General features: G+C 41.6%; 1 protein-coding gene across 3 annotated transcripts in view; it reads right to left on the reverse strand.

The window, feature by feature from the left end:
- The window catches only part of LOC111981317 (cytospin-B-like), a 187,865-nt gene that overhangs the window by 29,581 nt on the left and 143,553 nt on the right, over window positions 1–14,731 (reverse strand). For all 3 annotated transcript variants that reach the window (XM_024012534.2, XM_024012535.2, XM_024012536.2), the window contains one exon: window positions 12,404–12,506. In XM_024012534.2, the coding sequence (XP_023868302.1) occupies window positions 12,404–12,506 (103 nt within the window). The remainder of the gene's footprint in view (window positions 1–12,403; window positions 12,507–14,731) is intronic.

Genomic DNA, 14,731 nt, shown 5'->3' on the forward strand with positions numbered 1-14,731 from the left:
TATGAAATAACACACATGGAATCATGTAGTAACCAAAAAAGGGTAAAACAAATCTAAATATATTTTATATTTCAGATTCTTCATATATATAAATATATATATATATATAAATATATATATTTTATAACAAATATAAAATATATGTTATATTATATTTATATATAGATTCCATATGTGTTATTTCATAGTTTTGATGTCTTCACTATTGTTCTACAATGTAGAAAATAGTAKAAATAAAGAAAAACACTTGAATGAGTAGGCGTTCTACAACTTTTGACCGGTAGTGTAGCTGAACCAACATACAACATACAGTGTTACCTTCGAACGGCAAACACAAATTTGTAATTTTACTCAACATGTTCTTATACATTCAACTCCCTGTGAGTAAAGTTTGTTGAGTGAACAAACATTTATACATTAGCAGAATGGCTGGTCCTTCTGGTCCTTCTGAAGTCCACCCAACTCACAGCTCTCTGGCTGGGAACAGGACACCCAGCCAGAGAGCTGTCTCCCCTGGGTGCAATCCCTGTAGGTCCCCTGACCCTGTCACTTAGTTGTCCTGCTGTCTGTCCCAGATGGACTTCCTGTCACAGGGCTTCTGGGAGGATAGGGAAGGCTCAAATGCTGCAATGCATTCCTGAGGTTACAGAACGGTCACTTTGGCTGCATACCAAATGGTACTCTATTCCGTCTATACACTGCACTGCCAAAAGTCTGGATTTACAAGTAGTGCTCTAAATAGGGAATAGGGTGCCGTTTGGGATGTAGACTTTATCATTCTGCAGTTCTCAATAACAGGTGCCGCTGTTGGGTCCAATTCACGGGACATTTTATTACAGCCATTGTGTTATTAACAGCAAGGAACCTTACAACCTATTCCTTGATTCACTAGAGACTGATTCCATTCAGTACAAATGCACCAAACCAAAAGCATGTAGATTAGAACAAGACATCCCATCACTGTGAGATCACTCATTGCCTGTCTATTATTGTCTCCCACCCAGGCAGACCTGCACAGGTTCCTTACATACATCCCTCAACTTCCCTCTCTCCTGTCCTGCCAGTCTGTGGACTGGAGCAGCAGTAGCTCTGAGCCCATTCTACTGTATTGGGATGAGACAGGCAGACACACTGATACACACACCCACAGGGTCTGTCTGACTCAGACAATGACTCATGGGTTGGGCAGGGAGGTAGAGGAGGGATGAAGGGGTCCATAGTCTGTGCGTTTGTGTGTCTTGTTCTGAGGAGCACAGAGTTACATCCTGGTCTGGTCTTGGCCATGTTTGGGTGGGGGGTGGGGAGGGGGCAGAATAAAGGGGGATGGGGGATAGAGAGAGGGGGCACCATGAATGTTAAAACAACAACAGACCCGATCATTACTCGGTGACCAGGCTCAGAAAAGCAAACACAGCATCAAGCGACAGGAAATGTCTCGCTTTACACAAAAGACTGAGCTGCCCAGTTACTAGAACCAAAAGGAGAGAGAAATCAAATTAAAGTATATTGAGGGAGAGAGCGAGAAGAGGGGGAGAGATAGAGATAGAGAAGGGGCGTGAGGGAGATTGAGAAGGAGAGAGGTGGTGAGAGAGGAGAGGGGGGAGAGAGGTGGAAGTGGGCAAGCTAGATATGGATAGAGTGGGGGAGAGATGAATCGAGAGAGATAGTATACATTTGCTTTGCCGGTAATCCAGCTGTACCTCTTTCCTGCAGTCAAATGACCAAATCGTCCTCTAGTGGCCTCATGGGTGGAATGTTATTAATATTTTTCATAATTTCATAATTAATAAACATATACTTTTTTAAACTCCCCCCCTTAAATCCGGTGTTTCTATGTCAAACGGTTTTGTTATATTTCAGTCTTCTGTCATGTCATGTATATAAAGTGTAATATTGGAATGCAAACTCAAAATGGAATATATTTCAACTCCATATTTTACTCTATATTTTAAGTCCATAATCATGTGTGTGAGGTGTAGGGCTGACCCCATTTAGTCAACTGGTCGATTGTTTGATCGATAGGCTGTTGGTCGACCGAGATTCCTTTCGTCGAGCAGTAGCAAAAAACACACAAAAAAGACACCGATCTGATTTGCATCTGTCTGAGTGGACTGATCCATTGTGGAGGCCGTGGGGATGGCACAGTCCATCAGTCTAAGACGTGTTACTGAAATTGTATATGGTTATATTATGTAAGAACAATGATGCAACAGAAATAAAAAATTATTTTATTTAATAACAAATGTGCTTTCTCCCACGTTGGATAGTAGTCGCTGTCCGCGGTTCTGAATCACATCAGTGTGCTGTTGAATTGGCGCCTTTTCCTAGACCATGTTGCTATGTGCATAATAGAAAAGTTAACCAGCATATTGGTGTTGAGAAGAATGCGGTGGAGGCAGCAGTGGAGTTAGGAGAAGATAAAACAGCCCTTGCCTTAATGGTCTAAGAAAAGTGAGGAGAGAGGAAACCCCAACTTAATTAGGTCTATAATCAATTGCCTAACTGTTAAATGTACCTGGCTTTATAAATCATCCATACATATCTACAGAAAAGACAGATCCTGCTTCTGTTGCCGGTTTGAGTATTTGTTTAATAGCCTTCTGATTCTGTGAGCACCAAGCCACACGCAACCACATTTCGGGTAATGTCACGATCGCCATGGGAAGAAGTGGACCAAAGCGCAGCGTGGTACGTGTTCATTCTATTTATTTATTTAACGAACACCGACAACAACAAAACAAACTACGAACGTGACGTTCTGCAGGGCAAAATACCAACCAATGCAAAAATAAGAACCCACAAATGAAAGAGAGAAAAAGGACTACCTAAGTATGATCCCCAATCAGAGACAACGATAGACAGCTGCCTCTGATTGGGAACCACACTCGGCCATAAACAAAGAAATAGAAAACATAGAAATAAAGAAACTAGAATGCCCACCCTAGTCACACCCTGGCCTAACCAAAATAGAGAATAAAAACCTCTCTATGGCCAGGGCGTGACAGGTAAACCATTTTTAAACTGTTTTTAATCTTTGCTATGCTGTAATAAAGACTTTACACTTTCTTTTCATTAGACCAGCCTCTCTGGTATTATTTATAATTTATTTAGTGTTGTTTAAACTGTTCCAAACTGTCTGGAAATGTGTATTTCTAACAATAATAATAACACTCCTCTCCCTTGATCTCCTTCTTATTGTTATTATTACTATTATCATGATCATCATTATAATAATAAGTAATGTCATTATCATTAGTAGACTAAGTATAGCAGCCTTGTATAACCACCATCGAGCTGTAGGCCGAAGAGAGCATCCTGTTTAGTTTTAATACCGTAACTTACTTAGGCCTATATTTCAGTTCTTATATAGGCTACTGCACCAATCATTCATTTATTCATTCATGTCATCACACAACATACGAGTCATTCATGATTTGAAATGCAATCAAGCATTTTAGTTTTAAAATACAATAACAAAGCGACCATTGAATAATTAGCGTAAACAATAAATAGGCCATAACTGTTCCATTTCCTGAAATTGCATTCACAAATGAATGTGACTGTTTTTAGTCTTTGCTGTAATAAAGACATTACAAAAATTGAAAAAAACATTACACTGTGTTGTTTACTTTGTTCCAAATGCTCATGAAAATGATATTGTAATCTACAGTAACAGCACCTGTTTGACACATAATATGCATGCAGCGCTTGCTCCTTACCTTCTTTTTCTTTATCCCCAGTATTTTCCACAACCAGTCAAATTTATTCCACACATCTGACTTCCCCTTTACCCCCTGAGCAACCAGTAAACATTCCCCCATTTTTAGTTTATTTGCCACATCCTCTGCATTCATTTTGCTGAGTTTGTTATAACCAATTTATTGATGTGATTATGATTATGATAATTTTTTTAATTACTTAATCTTTATTCAACTAGGCAAGTCAATTAAGAACAAATTCTCATTTACGGCCTACCCCGGCCAAACCCGGACGACGCAGGGCCAATTGTGCGCCGCCCTATTAGGACTCCAAATCATGTGATTCAGCCTGGATTCGAACCAGGGGCTGTAGTGACGCCTCTTGCACTGAGATGCAGTGCCGTAGAACGCTGTGCCACTCGGGAGCTATAGGTCAGGCCCTATTGGTCACGTGCATGCGATGCATACATGTGTCACGTAAAGAGAGCAAGGGTTGAGGGAATATGGAATGTTTTTCCTAAATAAATTAGGGATTTTGGTAGCATAACTTTTCAGTCAGACTCCCTCTAGTCATTTGTGAGTCTTAATTATTTCATCAAACAGTTCGCTTAAAGCATCAGACAAGCTCAGTGCATATAATTGATTTGATTAAAACACATACAAGGATGTGTCTATATATGGAGAAAAAAAACATGTTTTAAAATTTCGACCCATCGATTGGTCGAAAGAAGATTTGTTTAAGACTACCAATAAARACTCTGTGTGACCCTGATTTAGCCCACTGCAGTAAAAGATTAAGTAGATAACATACAGTATGATTGCATTAGGAAGCCCAGCCAGTCAGCCAGTCAGTAAGCCAGCCAGCAAGTCTGCCAGCCAGTCAGCCATACAATATCACCATCAGCTACGACAACAAAGAAGTTCCAATACTATAAATAAAGCTCTCTACATACTACAGCACAAACCAACACTCACTGGCACAACACATTGTCATTGGAGTTACAATAAAACCTGTGTAATGCTAGTTAGCATTGGCTTGCAAAACTACCTCTAACTTCCTTCATACTGAACGCAAGACATAACAATGGTATCCGGGAGTTCATCTGACTCTGGGGAAGTAGATAAATAGCCTGGCTGACGCAACTCATGTGACTCAAAGCGAAAGAGAGCTGTGACACACTGGTCTGGACAGGAAGCCGTTGTAAATGCAGTATTTGCTCCGAGTTGTGCTTATTTCTGGCTGAGCTTAGATTGGTTCTCTCAAACGGTTGTATTTTATWTCCTGGGGGGTTGAGACGTCACGTTGTATTTTAAAATCCAACAGTTGTATTGGAAGGGGGCGGCGGTCGGGGGCTGTGTGTGGTTGTCCACATGGGTTTGAGGGAGAAAGACACAGAGGAGAACCAATCAGTAAAAAAGCACATTCCCTTCGTTATTGACACATCGTGCCGACAACATCAAAATAGCCTTTACAAACAATCAAGTCAGGAGGACTTCAAGTTAGGTCTTAGTCAGGTTAGTAGATAAAGGGCTTCATTTGCAAAATCCCGAAATATCCCTTTAAGCCGTGAGCCCCTCTCCGTGTCTCTCTTTGTCTGTCCGTATTTGAGTAAAGGAGTGGGTGAACAAAGAAAAGGGAAGCTGCCGTAATAGGCCATGCAATTAATCATGACAGCCACACACACACACCCACACACACACACACACACACACACACACACACACCACACACAACACAACACACACACACACACACACACACACACACACACACACACACACAACACACACACACACACACACACACACACACACACACACACACAGGAGCAGCAGGTTAAGTCAATATATATTTTCTAGCGGCTGACTTTGCTGAAAACTACTTTATTGAGAAAGAATTTACTTACTATGACTGTGATATGTGGTTGTTCCCACCTAGTGAATGCACTAACTGTAAGTTTCTCTGGATAACAGCGTCTGCTAAATGACTAAAATGTAAATGTAATATGAGTGTGAGGCAGCTAAGCAGCCCGTCCATATATAATAATGGACTGTGTTTCATTGTCTTCTCTCTCTCTCTCTCTCTCTCTCGTCTCTTCTTTCTCTCTCTCTCCTCTCTCTCGTCTCTCTCTCTCTCTTTTTCTCTCTCGTCCTCTTCTCTCTCTCTCGTCTCTCCTCTTCTTCTCTCCCCTCTCCCTTCTCTCTCTCTCTGGTGTTAGAGTGGCAGAAGTCAGAGTGGCAGAGTCAAATAGGGACTTTAGACTAGTTTTGACTTCTGCACTCTAACACCTCGAGGAAGGGAGAAGGAGAGAGAAGGAGGAGAGAGAGAGAGGGAAGAAAGAGAGAGAGAGAGAGAGAGAGAGATGAGAGAGGAGAGAGAGAGAGAGAGTAGAGAGAGAGAGAGAGAGAAGAGAGAGACAACCGTCCATTATTATACTATGGACGGGTGTAGCTGCCTCACACTCATATTACATTTACATTTTAGTCATTAGCAGACACAGGGATACCAAGGCCTTTGTGTCAGTTTGAATTGTGTTGCGTAAGTATTTATCTCCCATATATATGGTACTGACACAGGGAGAGTCATGATGCATTTTAACCAATGCATCTGCTGCCTCCCCCTACGGCCCACCCCAGCAGTATCATGACACAGTTCGAATGTCCCAATTCTTCTGTCTAGATATACCCCCACCCCCCTATTCATTAGCTCCTTCCCTCTTCCTCACACCGCTGGGGGTCCTAGCTCGCCCCCCTCTACCGCCAGGGGTGGTTGTGTTTGTTTCTCGGAGAGGGCCGGATGACCGAGGAAGGCCAATCTTCTCAGTTAGTCCCAGCTGAGGCTACATTCTGTTCAGCCCAGACTGAGACTCCCAGCTAAGCCTGTCTGTTCGCCTTCTCCTCATTGTTCCCATCCTGAACAATAAACAAGGCTTATGTTTTGGTTAATCGAATAACTCGCCGTCCGGGCTGCTGACCCAAATAACAACATCAAAGACCACCATGATAAAAATACAGTGGGAAACCAGAGCAGGTGGGAATCAGAACAACACCTTTTGTTTTTAAAGACTCTGTATTGATTGTGATTGAAGTGATTAACCGTCTGTGACGGGCAGTGGATTTCAGTACAACTGAGATACTGTAATCATCATTCAAACAGATAATTTGTCATGATGGTAATGTCTTCTGCATGGCCTTTGGCCGAGGCATGTACATATGGTCAGCTCTGTTTGAAGTGTGTGTGTGTGTGTGTGTGTGTGTGGAGGTGCCTGTGTTTTTATGTAAAATCTACAAACAGTGAATGTTGATTTCCTGTGAGAGCTGTCTCTCTTCTCTCATCCACTCTGAGAGAGGCTAGCTAGCTCCCACAGGGCCCAGTCAATCAGAGCATCATTAAGGTCTTTGCTGATCGATTGTCTCTTCTGAGAAGCTGACATTTGAGGTGTTCTGAGAGCAGTCCCACCAAGCACGCGCCTCTCCTCCAGATGTTGACACACACACCACTGGAGAACATCCTTCAGGTCTCACTGTGTGTGTGTGTGTGTGTGMGGGGGTGTGTGTGTATCTACTAATCTTGGTCACATTACCGTGGTGTTGTGTTTACCCCTTCTCCCCGGGGGGGTATTGATCTCTTCCTCACCATGGCAACAGCACGGCCACCTCCAGCACTCACGTCACTGTGTGTGTTGTTTACCACGTTTAATGGTATCTCGTTGACCTTGTTAGTCGTTAGAGTATGGCCAGTGGCACGAGCCGTATTGGCAGGTTGACACACACACCYCCTGAGTGGGCGCATACATAGAGGCCCATGGCCATCATCACTGCTCCATATAAGGGGAGAGGGCTCAGGTGGGATGTACGGGTATGTCCGCACGTACACAGTGGCTTCACACTGTATCTTGTTATCAACATCAAAAACTGCAATAAACCTGCCATCCWCTTTTAGTTTGATGTGACATGAGGATGGTGTTCAAAATCAAACACATAATATCCAAGTTAGCCCTTCATCGTGATCAATAATGACCCTAGATTTATTATGCTAGTATTAACGTGATATAATAGCTACTAAATCAGATGAAAATCCTAGCATWTAAAAAAACAATATGTTTTATTATCACATACACCGGATAGGTGTTTAAAGGGTCAGCCATAGTAGTACGGCACCCCTGGAGCAAATTCGGGTTAAGTGCCTTGCTCATGGGTACATCGACAGATTTMTCACCTTGTCGGCTAYGGTATTCGAACCAGCGACCTTTCATTTACTGGCCRAACGCTCTAACYGCTAGGCTAACAGCCGTCTAAATCCATCCCAGTAATTATTATTGACCACAGGAAAAGTATTGTAATAAGGCTTTGCATCCCCAATAGGAATATAGCTTAAAAATATGCGTTACAAATGGCACTCTATTCCCTATATAGTGTACTAGGGCTCTGGTCCAAAGTAGTGCACTATAAGGAAAAGGGTTCCATTTGGGTTTTCATTTTAAACGGGATATAGCCCCCTCTTGATTACAGTAGTGCCTGTTTTTCCATCTTAATTTAATCTTAATTTAACATCTTAATTTAATTTAGAGTCTTGTTTGACCACAGGCCTTGTAACAATAAGTCTGTGGTATAATAACAACTGACCTCCAGCCAGGGAGAMGGGCTGTCTGAGAGAGAGGCCATTCCGGCTCCACACAGACAGATGAGAAAATATATGAGGCCAGTTTCCTGACACCTACTTCAGCTGAGCCGTGCAACAGAGAGAACACACACAGGCACACGCACACACACCGCACACAGCAGAGTCAATATTCCTACAGGGCTAGTAAAATACTTCAAAGTGACAGTTAATTATGTCCCCATTACATGACCTCTTCAACCCGGCAACATGATTTGGAGCTTTTAGAGTCCTYTTAGTAGGGAAATATCCCCTCACGACCCACCTTACTAAATGGAGCAAAATAGGTATCCCACAGAACAATACACTAAAATCTGTTGAAACTGAAAGGTATAACCCCCACTAACCTTTACCAAACCAGAATAATGGTTAGGTAGAAAAGGGAAAGGGATCTCAACTGCCCAACCTCCCGTTCTGTGTAACGTTATCAACACTATGGCTTCAGCCTGGCTAGCCAACAGCCTTAAGAAGAGATGTTTGACTGTGACAGGCTGTCTGTCTCCACACATTAGCAGGTCATTAGTGGTCCTCTGTCGGACCAGGGCAGGTCGGCCATGATGGTGAACACAGTTGGTGTCGTCAGAGAAGGCCTGTGGCCATATCTGTTCCTACTACTGGGATGTGCCATGAGATGGAATGTAATTTTAGAGCTCGAATCTGATGCCCATGGCATCAAATACAGATTAATGAATTAATTCAATAATTAATTAATTATTTAGACATGGACGGCTGTTGTCCTGACACAAAAACACATGGATGTTTCTGCAGTATTATGCAACACTCAATGTTAATGTGATTGAGCATCTCACACGTGTTGTACAGCCGTTCACAAGTTTTGTCACGTTCCCCCTAAAAATATCTGGTGTGTTAAACCACCGGACCCACAATCTGAGGAGGAATTCAAACACATGGATGCTCACATGGAAATTACGCATCATCATATACTGTAACAGTCACCTCAGAGCCTATTCATTCCATGTACTGAAATAAATTCTCATTCAGCTATTAGCCAAAGCCTCTTATTGCATTCCAGAAACCAGAGAATGATTATTCTCCTCAGCAGAACCACTGAGTGTAAAAGTAGACCATAGAATACCAGTAGGTGCCAATGACTGAAACGGGAGGTAGCCTAGCGGTTAAGACCGTTGGGCCAGTAACCGAAAGGTTCGAATCCCCGAGCCGACTAGGTGAAAAGCTGTCGATGTGCCATTGAGCAAGTCACGTAACCCTAATTGCTCTGGATAAGAGCGTTGACTAAAATGAATACCCCACAGCTATATACCATTCAGTTTGTGTATGAAGGAAACGATCAGATAAGCAGTCCATCAAGATGGAGACCATGTCCATCTCCCAGTTAAAGGAGAGCGTAGCTGCAAATACAGCCATTGTACAGTAGAGTCCATTCAGTTGGTGTGCTAGAGAAATAAACGTATCTACTGTAACTATCAAGGTTGGCTGTTTTCATCACAGTGGATTTGCAGTGTCTTAGGAACATCAGCAGTGAGTCAGAATTATGAACGAGGTACCATGGCAACAGAGGACAGGGTGGAGGGATGACTCATTTCACCACCCAACATGCCTAAAAACAAGATCTCTATTGATCCAACAACTCATTCAATCATTTAAAGCTAGTCTATTTTTAGTCACCTTTAACCTTGTCTTAATTAGGGATAGGCCCCTTTTTCTCCACCTCCTGTCTGAATGACGTGCCAAAAGTAAACTGCCTGTAGCTCAGGCCCTGAAGCTAGGATATGTATATAATTGGTACCATTGGAAAGAAAACACTTTGAAGTTTGTAGAAATGTTAACATAATGTAGGAGAATATAACACAATAGATATGGTAGGAGAAAACCAACCAGAATGTTTTTTTTGAGAGAGACCGTCCTCTTAGAAATGCAAGAGAAAGGTCATATTGAAAGTTAGCTCCCTGGATGCAATTCCTATGGCTTCCACAAGGTGTCAGCAGTCTATGTTCAAGGTTTCAGGCTTGTGACTTCAAAAACTAATAAGAAATATCAGTTTTAGAAGGACACAGTCTTGGAAATTCGTGTTTGTGCGCCCCATGAAGACATTACGCACCTGCTAAAATCGGTTTCCTATTGAACATACTTCTTTCCGAAATAAATATTATAGTTTGATTACATTTTAGGGTGTCTGAGGAGTAAATACAAATGTATTTTGACTTGTTGAAACAATGTTTAGGGGTAKATTTTCAGATTCCTTTCTCTGCAAGTTGAACGAGTGGATTACTCAAATCGATGGCGCCAACTAAACTGACTTTTTGGGATATAAAGAAGGATTTTATCTAACAAAACGACCCTACATGTTGTAGCTGGGACCCTTTGGATGACAAATCAGAGGAATATTTTCAAAAAGTAAGTGAATATTTAATCGTTATATGTGAATGTATGAAACCTGAGCTGGTGGAAAAATATTTTGATGTGGGGCGCCGTCCTCAAACAATCGCATGGCATGTTTTCGCTGTAATAGCTACTGTAAATTGGACACTGCAGTTAGATTAACAAGAATTTAAGCTTTCAGCCGATATAAGACAATTATATGTACCTAAATGTTTAAAATCCATAATATTTATGATTATTTATTTGAATTGCGCGCCCACCAGTTTCACCGGAAGTTGTCCCGCTAGCAGAACACTTAAGAAGTTTTAATACCCTTATTGACCTGTGTGCTTGGTTGAGCAAAGTACAACAGTCTGTCATTTCATTGAACTGAAACCCTTGGACAATGCCATTGTTAGGCTAAGTAGAGTAGTGGTGTTGGGCTTAGCCCGAAATGGCACCCTATTCCCTATGTAGTGCAATACATAGGGAATAGGGTGCCATTTCAGTTGTAGCCTTGGTGTTACTGTAAGCTAGCTAGCACACCCCATACTGCGATGGAATTTAGCTAAGAGGGAGAACAGTGCAGAGACCAGGCAGACCCCGACCCTCCTTTCTTAGCCTTTGTTTACCAGTGTTAGTGGCATTAGCTGGCCCTCACACATGATGTACAATCAGTAATCCCAGTAATCCCACTGTGTTTAATGGACTCCTTAAACAGGCTATTAGTGGAGGGCTAAACCAGGTGAACGTGGGCCTAGAAAGGGAACACGCACACATAATAACATGCATACAGACACAAATGCACTCACTCATGCACGCTGACTTATGTGTCTGCTCAGACACGCCCCCCCTCACACACATCCACACGTCCCACTGTATTCTTTGTACTGGATCCCTTTGCATTGAGGATGATTTGCTGACATTAATGATATCATCTTATGTCCACACAGTGAGGACAGGTGAGGTGAGGGTTTGTATGTGTGTAAACACAGCAGATTATTATGTAAAAACAGCCTAAAACCTCAATATGCTCTTTAAGCCAACATGTTCCAATGAGAAGCACAGTTTATAGTATAAAGCCTTGGGTAACACTTTATAAATACGTGCACATTTAAATAAGTCACTAATTTGTTGTTTGTAAGTGTGTATATTACTAGCTATTAGACCTTTATTTGGTCTTGTTAGCTATATATAAGGCTTTTATTTGGTCTTATTAGTTATATATTAGGCCTTTATTACTTGTGTTTTTATTCTAACATTATAKGTCATGTGTTATTGGCCAATCTTTAATAACCTCATTGTTAGTCATAATAAAGACATTAAATAAATGTAATAATTTATTTGTATTTAATAAAGAGCAAGTTAAACAAGAAAGAGATTCTTCATAATCTGTCTCAATGTGCGACTAATAAGATCATAGTATCTTAAGATGGGTTTTCCTATACTAAAGTGTTCCCCACCAAACCTTGGATTTTTAGGAACATTCACTGCACAGTATGGCCTGCATGACATATGCCTGATATCTAGCGAGAGAGAGAGAGATAGCAAAAGAGAAAAAGAGGGAGAAAGGAGAGAGAGAGAGGCAGAGAGAGAGGAGAGAGAGTGAGKGAGTCAGAGAGATGGGGAGAGAGAAAGCGAGAGAAAGAAAGAGGAATTTGATAGGGTTATGTATTGAGACAGGTCTCTGACCCAGGGCCCTTACCGGATAGCCTTCTGTTTTCTTCTGGCACCACTTCAGTAGAGCGTTCCTCTTAGATCCCCCATACTCCCGCGCCAGTGCAGCCAAGGGGTCCTTTCTTTCCACACTGACACCGCGGAAAGACACCGCAGCCATGGACAGTGAGGGAAACAAAGGTTATGGCATCTGACCTGTGTGTTGGGTCTTCATTAACCTTACATCAACCTCACATACAGTAAATATGCATGCATGCACTCACGCAGGCATACGCACGCAGGCATACGCACGCAGGCACACACACACACACACACACACACACACACACACACACACACACACAAAAACCCCACAACACACCACACACAACACACACACACACACACACACACACACACACACACACACACACACACACACACACACACACACACACACACACACACACACACACACACACACACACACACACACACACACACACACACACACACCCTGTCGCTGATGTGATCTCCTGGGCTGTCATAATGAAAGCTAGTAGTCTCTTTGGCCATGGGAACATAAAGAGTCCTTGGTCGCACTGAGCTACATGGTCCAGTTTAAACACTAAAACATTTAGTTTATTTCATCATGTTACGACATACTAGAGCTTGGGGAATCGGGAATTGTCATAACAAATGTTGCTTTTTAAAAGCCAGTGTATGAATTCACTGGTGACATACAGTTGCGAAAACAATACCAAATATAAACACATTTGAGGAGCAACAAAAAATGTCACATACTTGTTTGTGTCGGTGACAATGTAGAGATCTAGACAATCTAGTGTTTGTGTGTTGTGTGTGTGTGTGTGTGTTGAGAGTTTAATAGTAGGACATTGGGTCACCCTCGATATCACATTAATTATGCATGTATGTCATTAGCTCTAGATAAACAATGAAAAACTATGTGACCGTAAACATATGCGATATACCTCCTGTATTGAAGTGATTGTTTTTGAGAGATTTTGATTTTATTATAAATGTATTTTAATTTAGTCCTCATTTGGACTAATCTTCCAAGATTCTATAAACATTCAAATACAATTTATAATACAATCACATTTTCACATATAACACACTGTTATAAACAACAAACATAATACACTGACATATTGACCAGATACATACTCTAACAGTCTGAACAGATAGATTGGTTCCTTCATCTAAAGTATTGTTTGATGGCTGGGTTGAGAAAATAGAAAGAGGTCTGAAGGGAGACTTATTATGCTTAATAAAGCTTGAGTTCGGTAGTCACAACAAATGTAATCTGTTGTTTATTTAACATTTCTCTCTGACTCATCTCTTCCAAGTTTACTTCTACTGTGTCTAGCACACCAGAACAGAAGGCTCTCGGGACTCTCAGTATCAAGCCATGGGGTTCAGTCAGTTTGTACGTCCCAAATGGCACCATATTCCCTATATAGTGCACTATTTTTGACCAAAGCCCTATGGGCTCTGGTTGAAAGTAGTGCACAATATAGGGAATGGAGTTCCATTTAGGACATAACAGTCAGTAAAAACTGGGGCAATTCGGTGATAGACACAGTATGATCAACACTCTGCCAGCTTGTCACTGATCTAATAGTGAATAGTATGACTAACACCATGACTGTTAAGATCACTCAGTATGAATATGTATGAAAGTTTGTTGGACCATGCATATAGCTAATCAAATGTGATATTTTAACTATTTAGGCTCCTATTGATTAATTTTATGTACCAAAAATCGTGCATAAACAGTGAATATAATGTAGGCCTACCTGTTAGGGTAGCCTACCTGTTAGGGTAACCTATCTGTTAGGGTAGCCTACCTGTTAGGGTAACCTACCACCCGGGGTAACACCCCCCCGACTGTACCTCTCACAGAAACCACTTTATGTCACCAGAATAGGTAAATAGATAAGCTATTCTACTATGGGGCGTCCGATTTTTCTATTCATTACTCGTTTTGTTTGCAGAGGATAAGTAAATGTGGACTGTTATAGCATCTTCGAAGTGCGCCGTGGCAGAAATATTTTTTCATGTTCCTTATTTTTGGGGCGTGGAGGCAACGATTTTCCCGTGGCGCAGCGCCACAGCAAGATGACTGCAACGGAAACACCGCATCTAGTACAAGTGTTCCCAACATTGTATTCCCCAGGGACCCCTTTTTCACATTTGTATGTCACACTTGATTTTGTTTCATTTAAGGGACCTAGGAAAATGTGTTGTTTTGAAGCTCATTTCCTGCCATTCTACGTAGTTTAACAAGACTCATGACATATTTTAGATAGGCTGTTTAATGATAATAATAATAATAATAATTATGGATAAGGAA

This window comes from Salvelinus sp. IW2-2015, linkage group LG20 (assembly GCF_002910315.2).
Source record: "Salvelinus sp. IW2-2015 linkage group LG20, ASM291031v2, whole genome shotgun sequence".
Classification (NCBI taxonomy): domain Eukaryota; kingdom Metazoa; phylum Chordata; class Actinopteri; order Salmoniformes; family Salmonidae; genus Salvelinus; species Salvelinus sp. IW2-2015.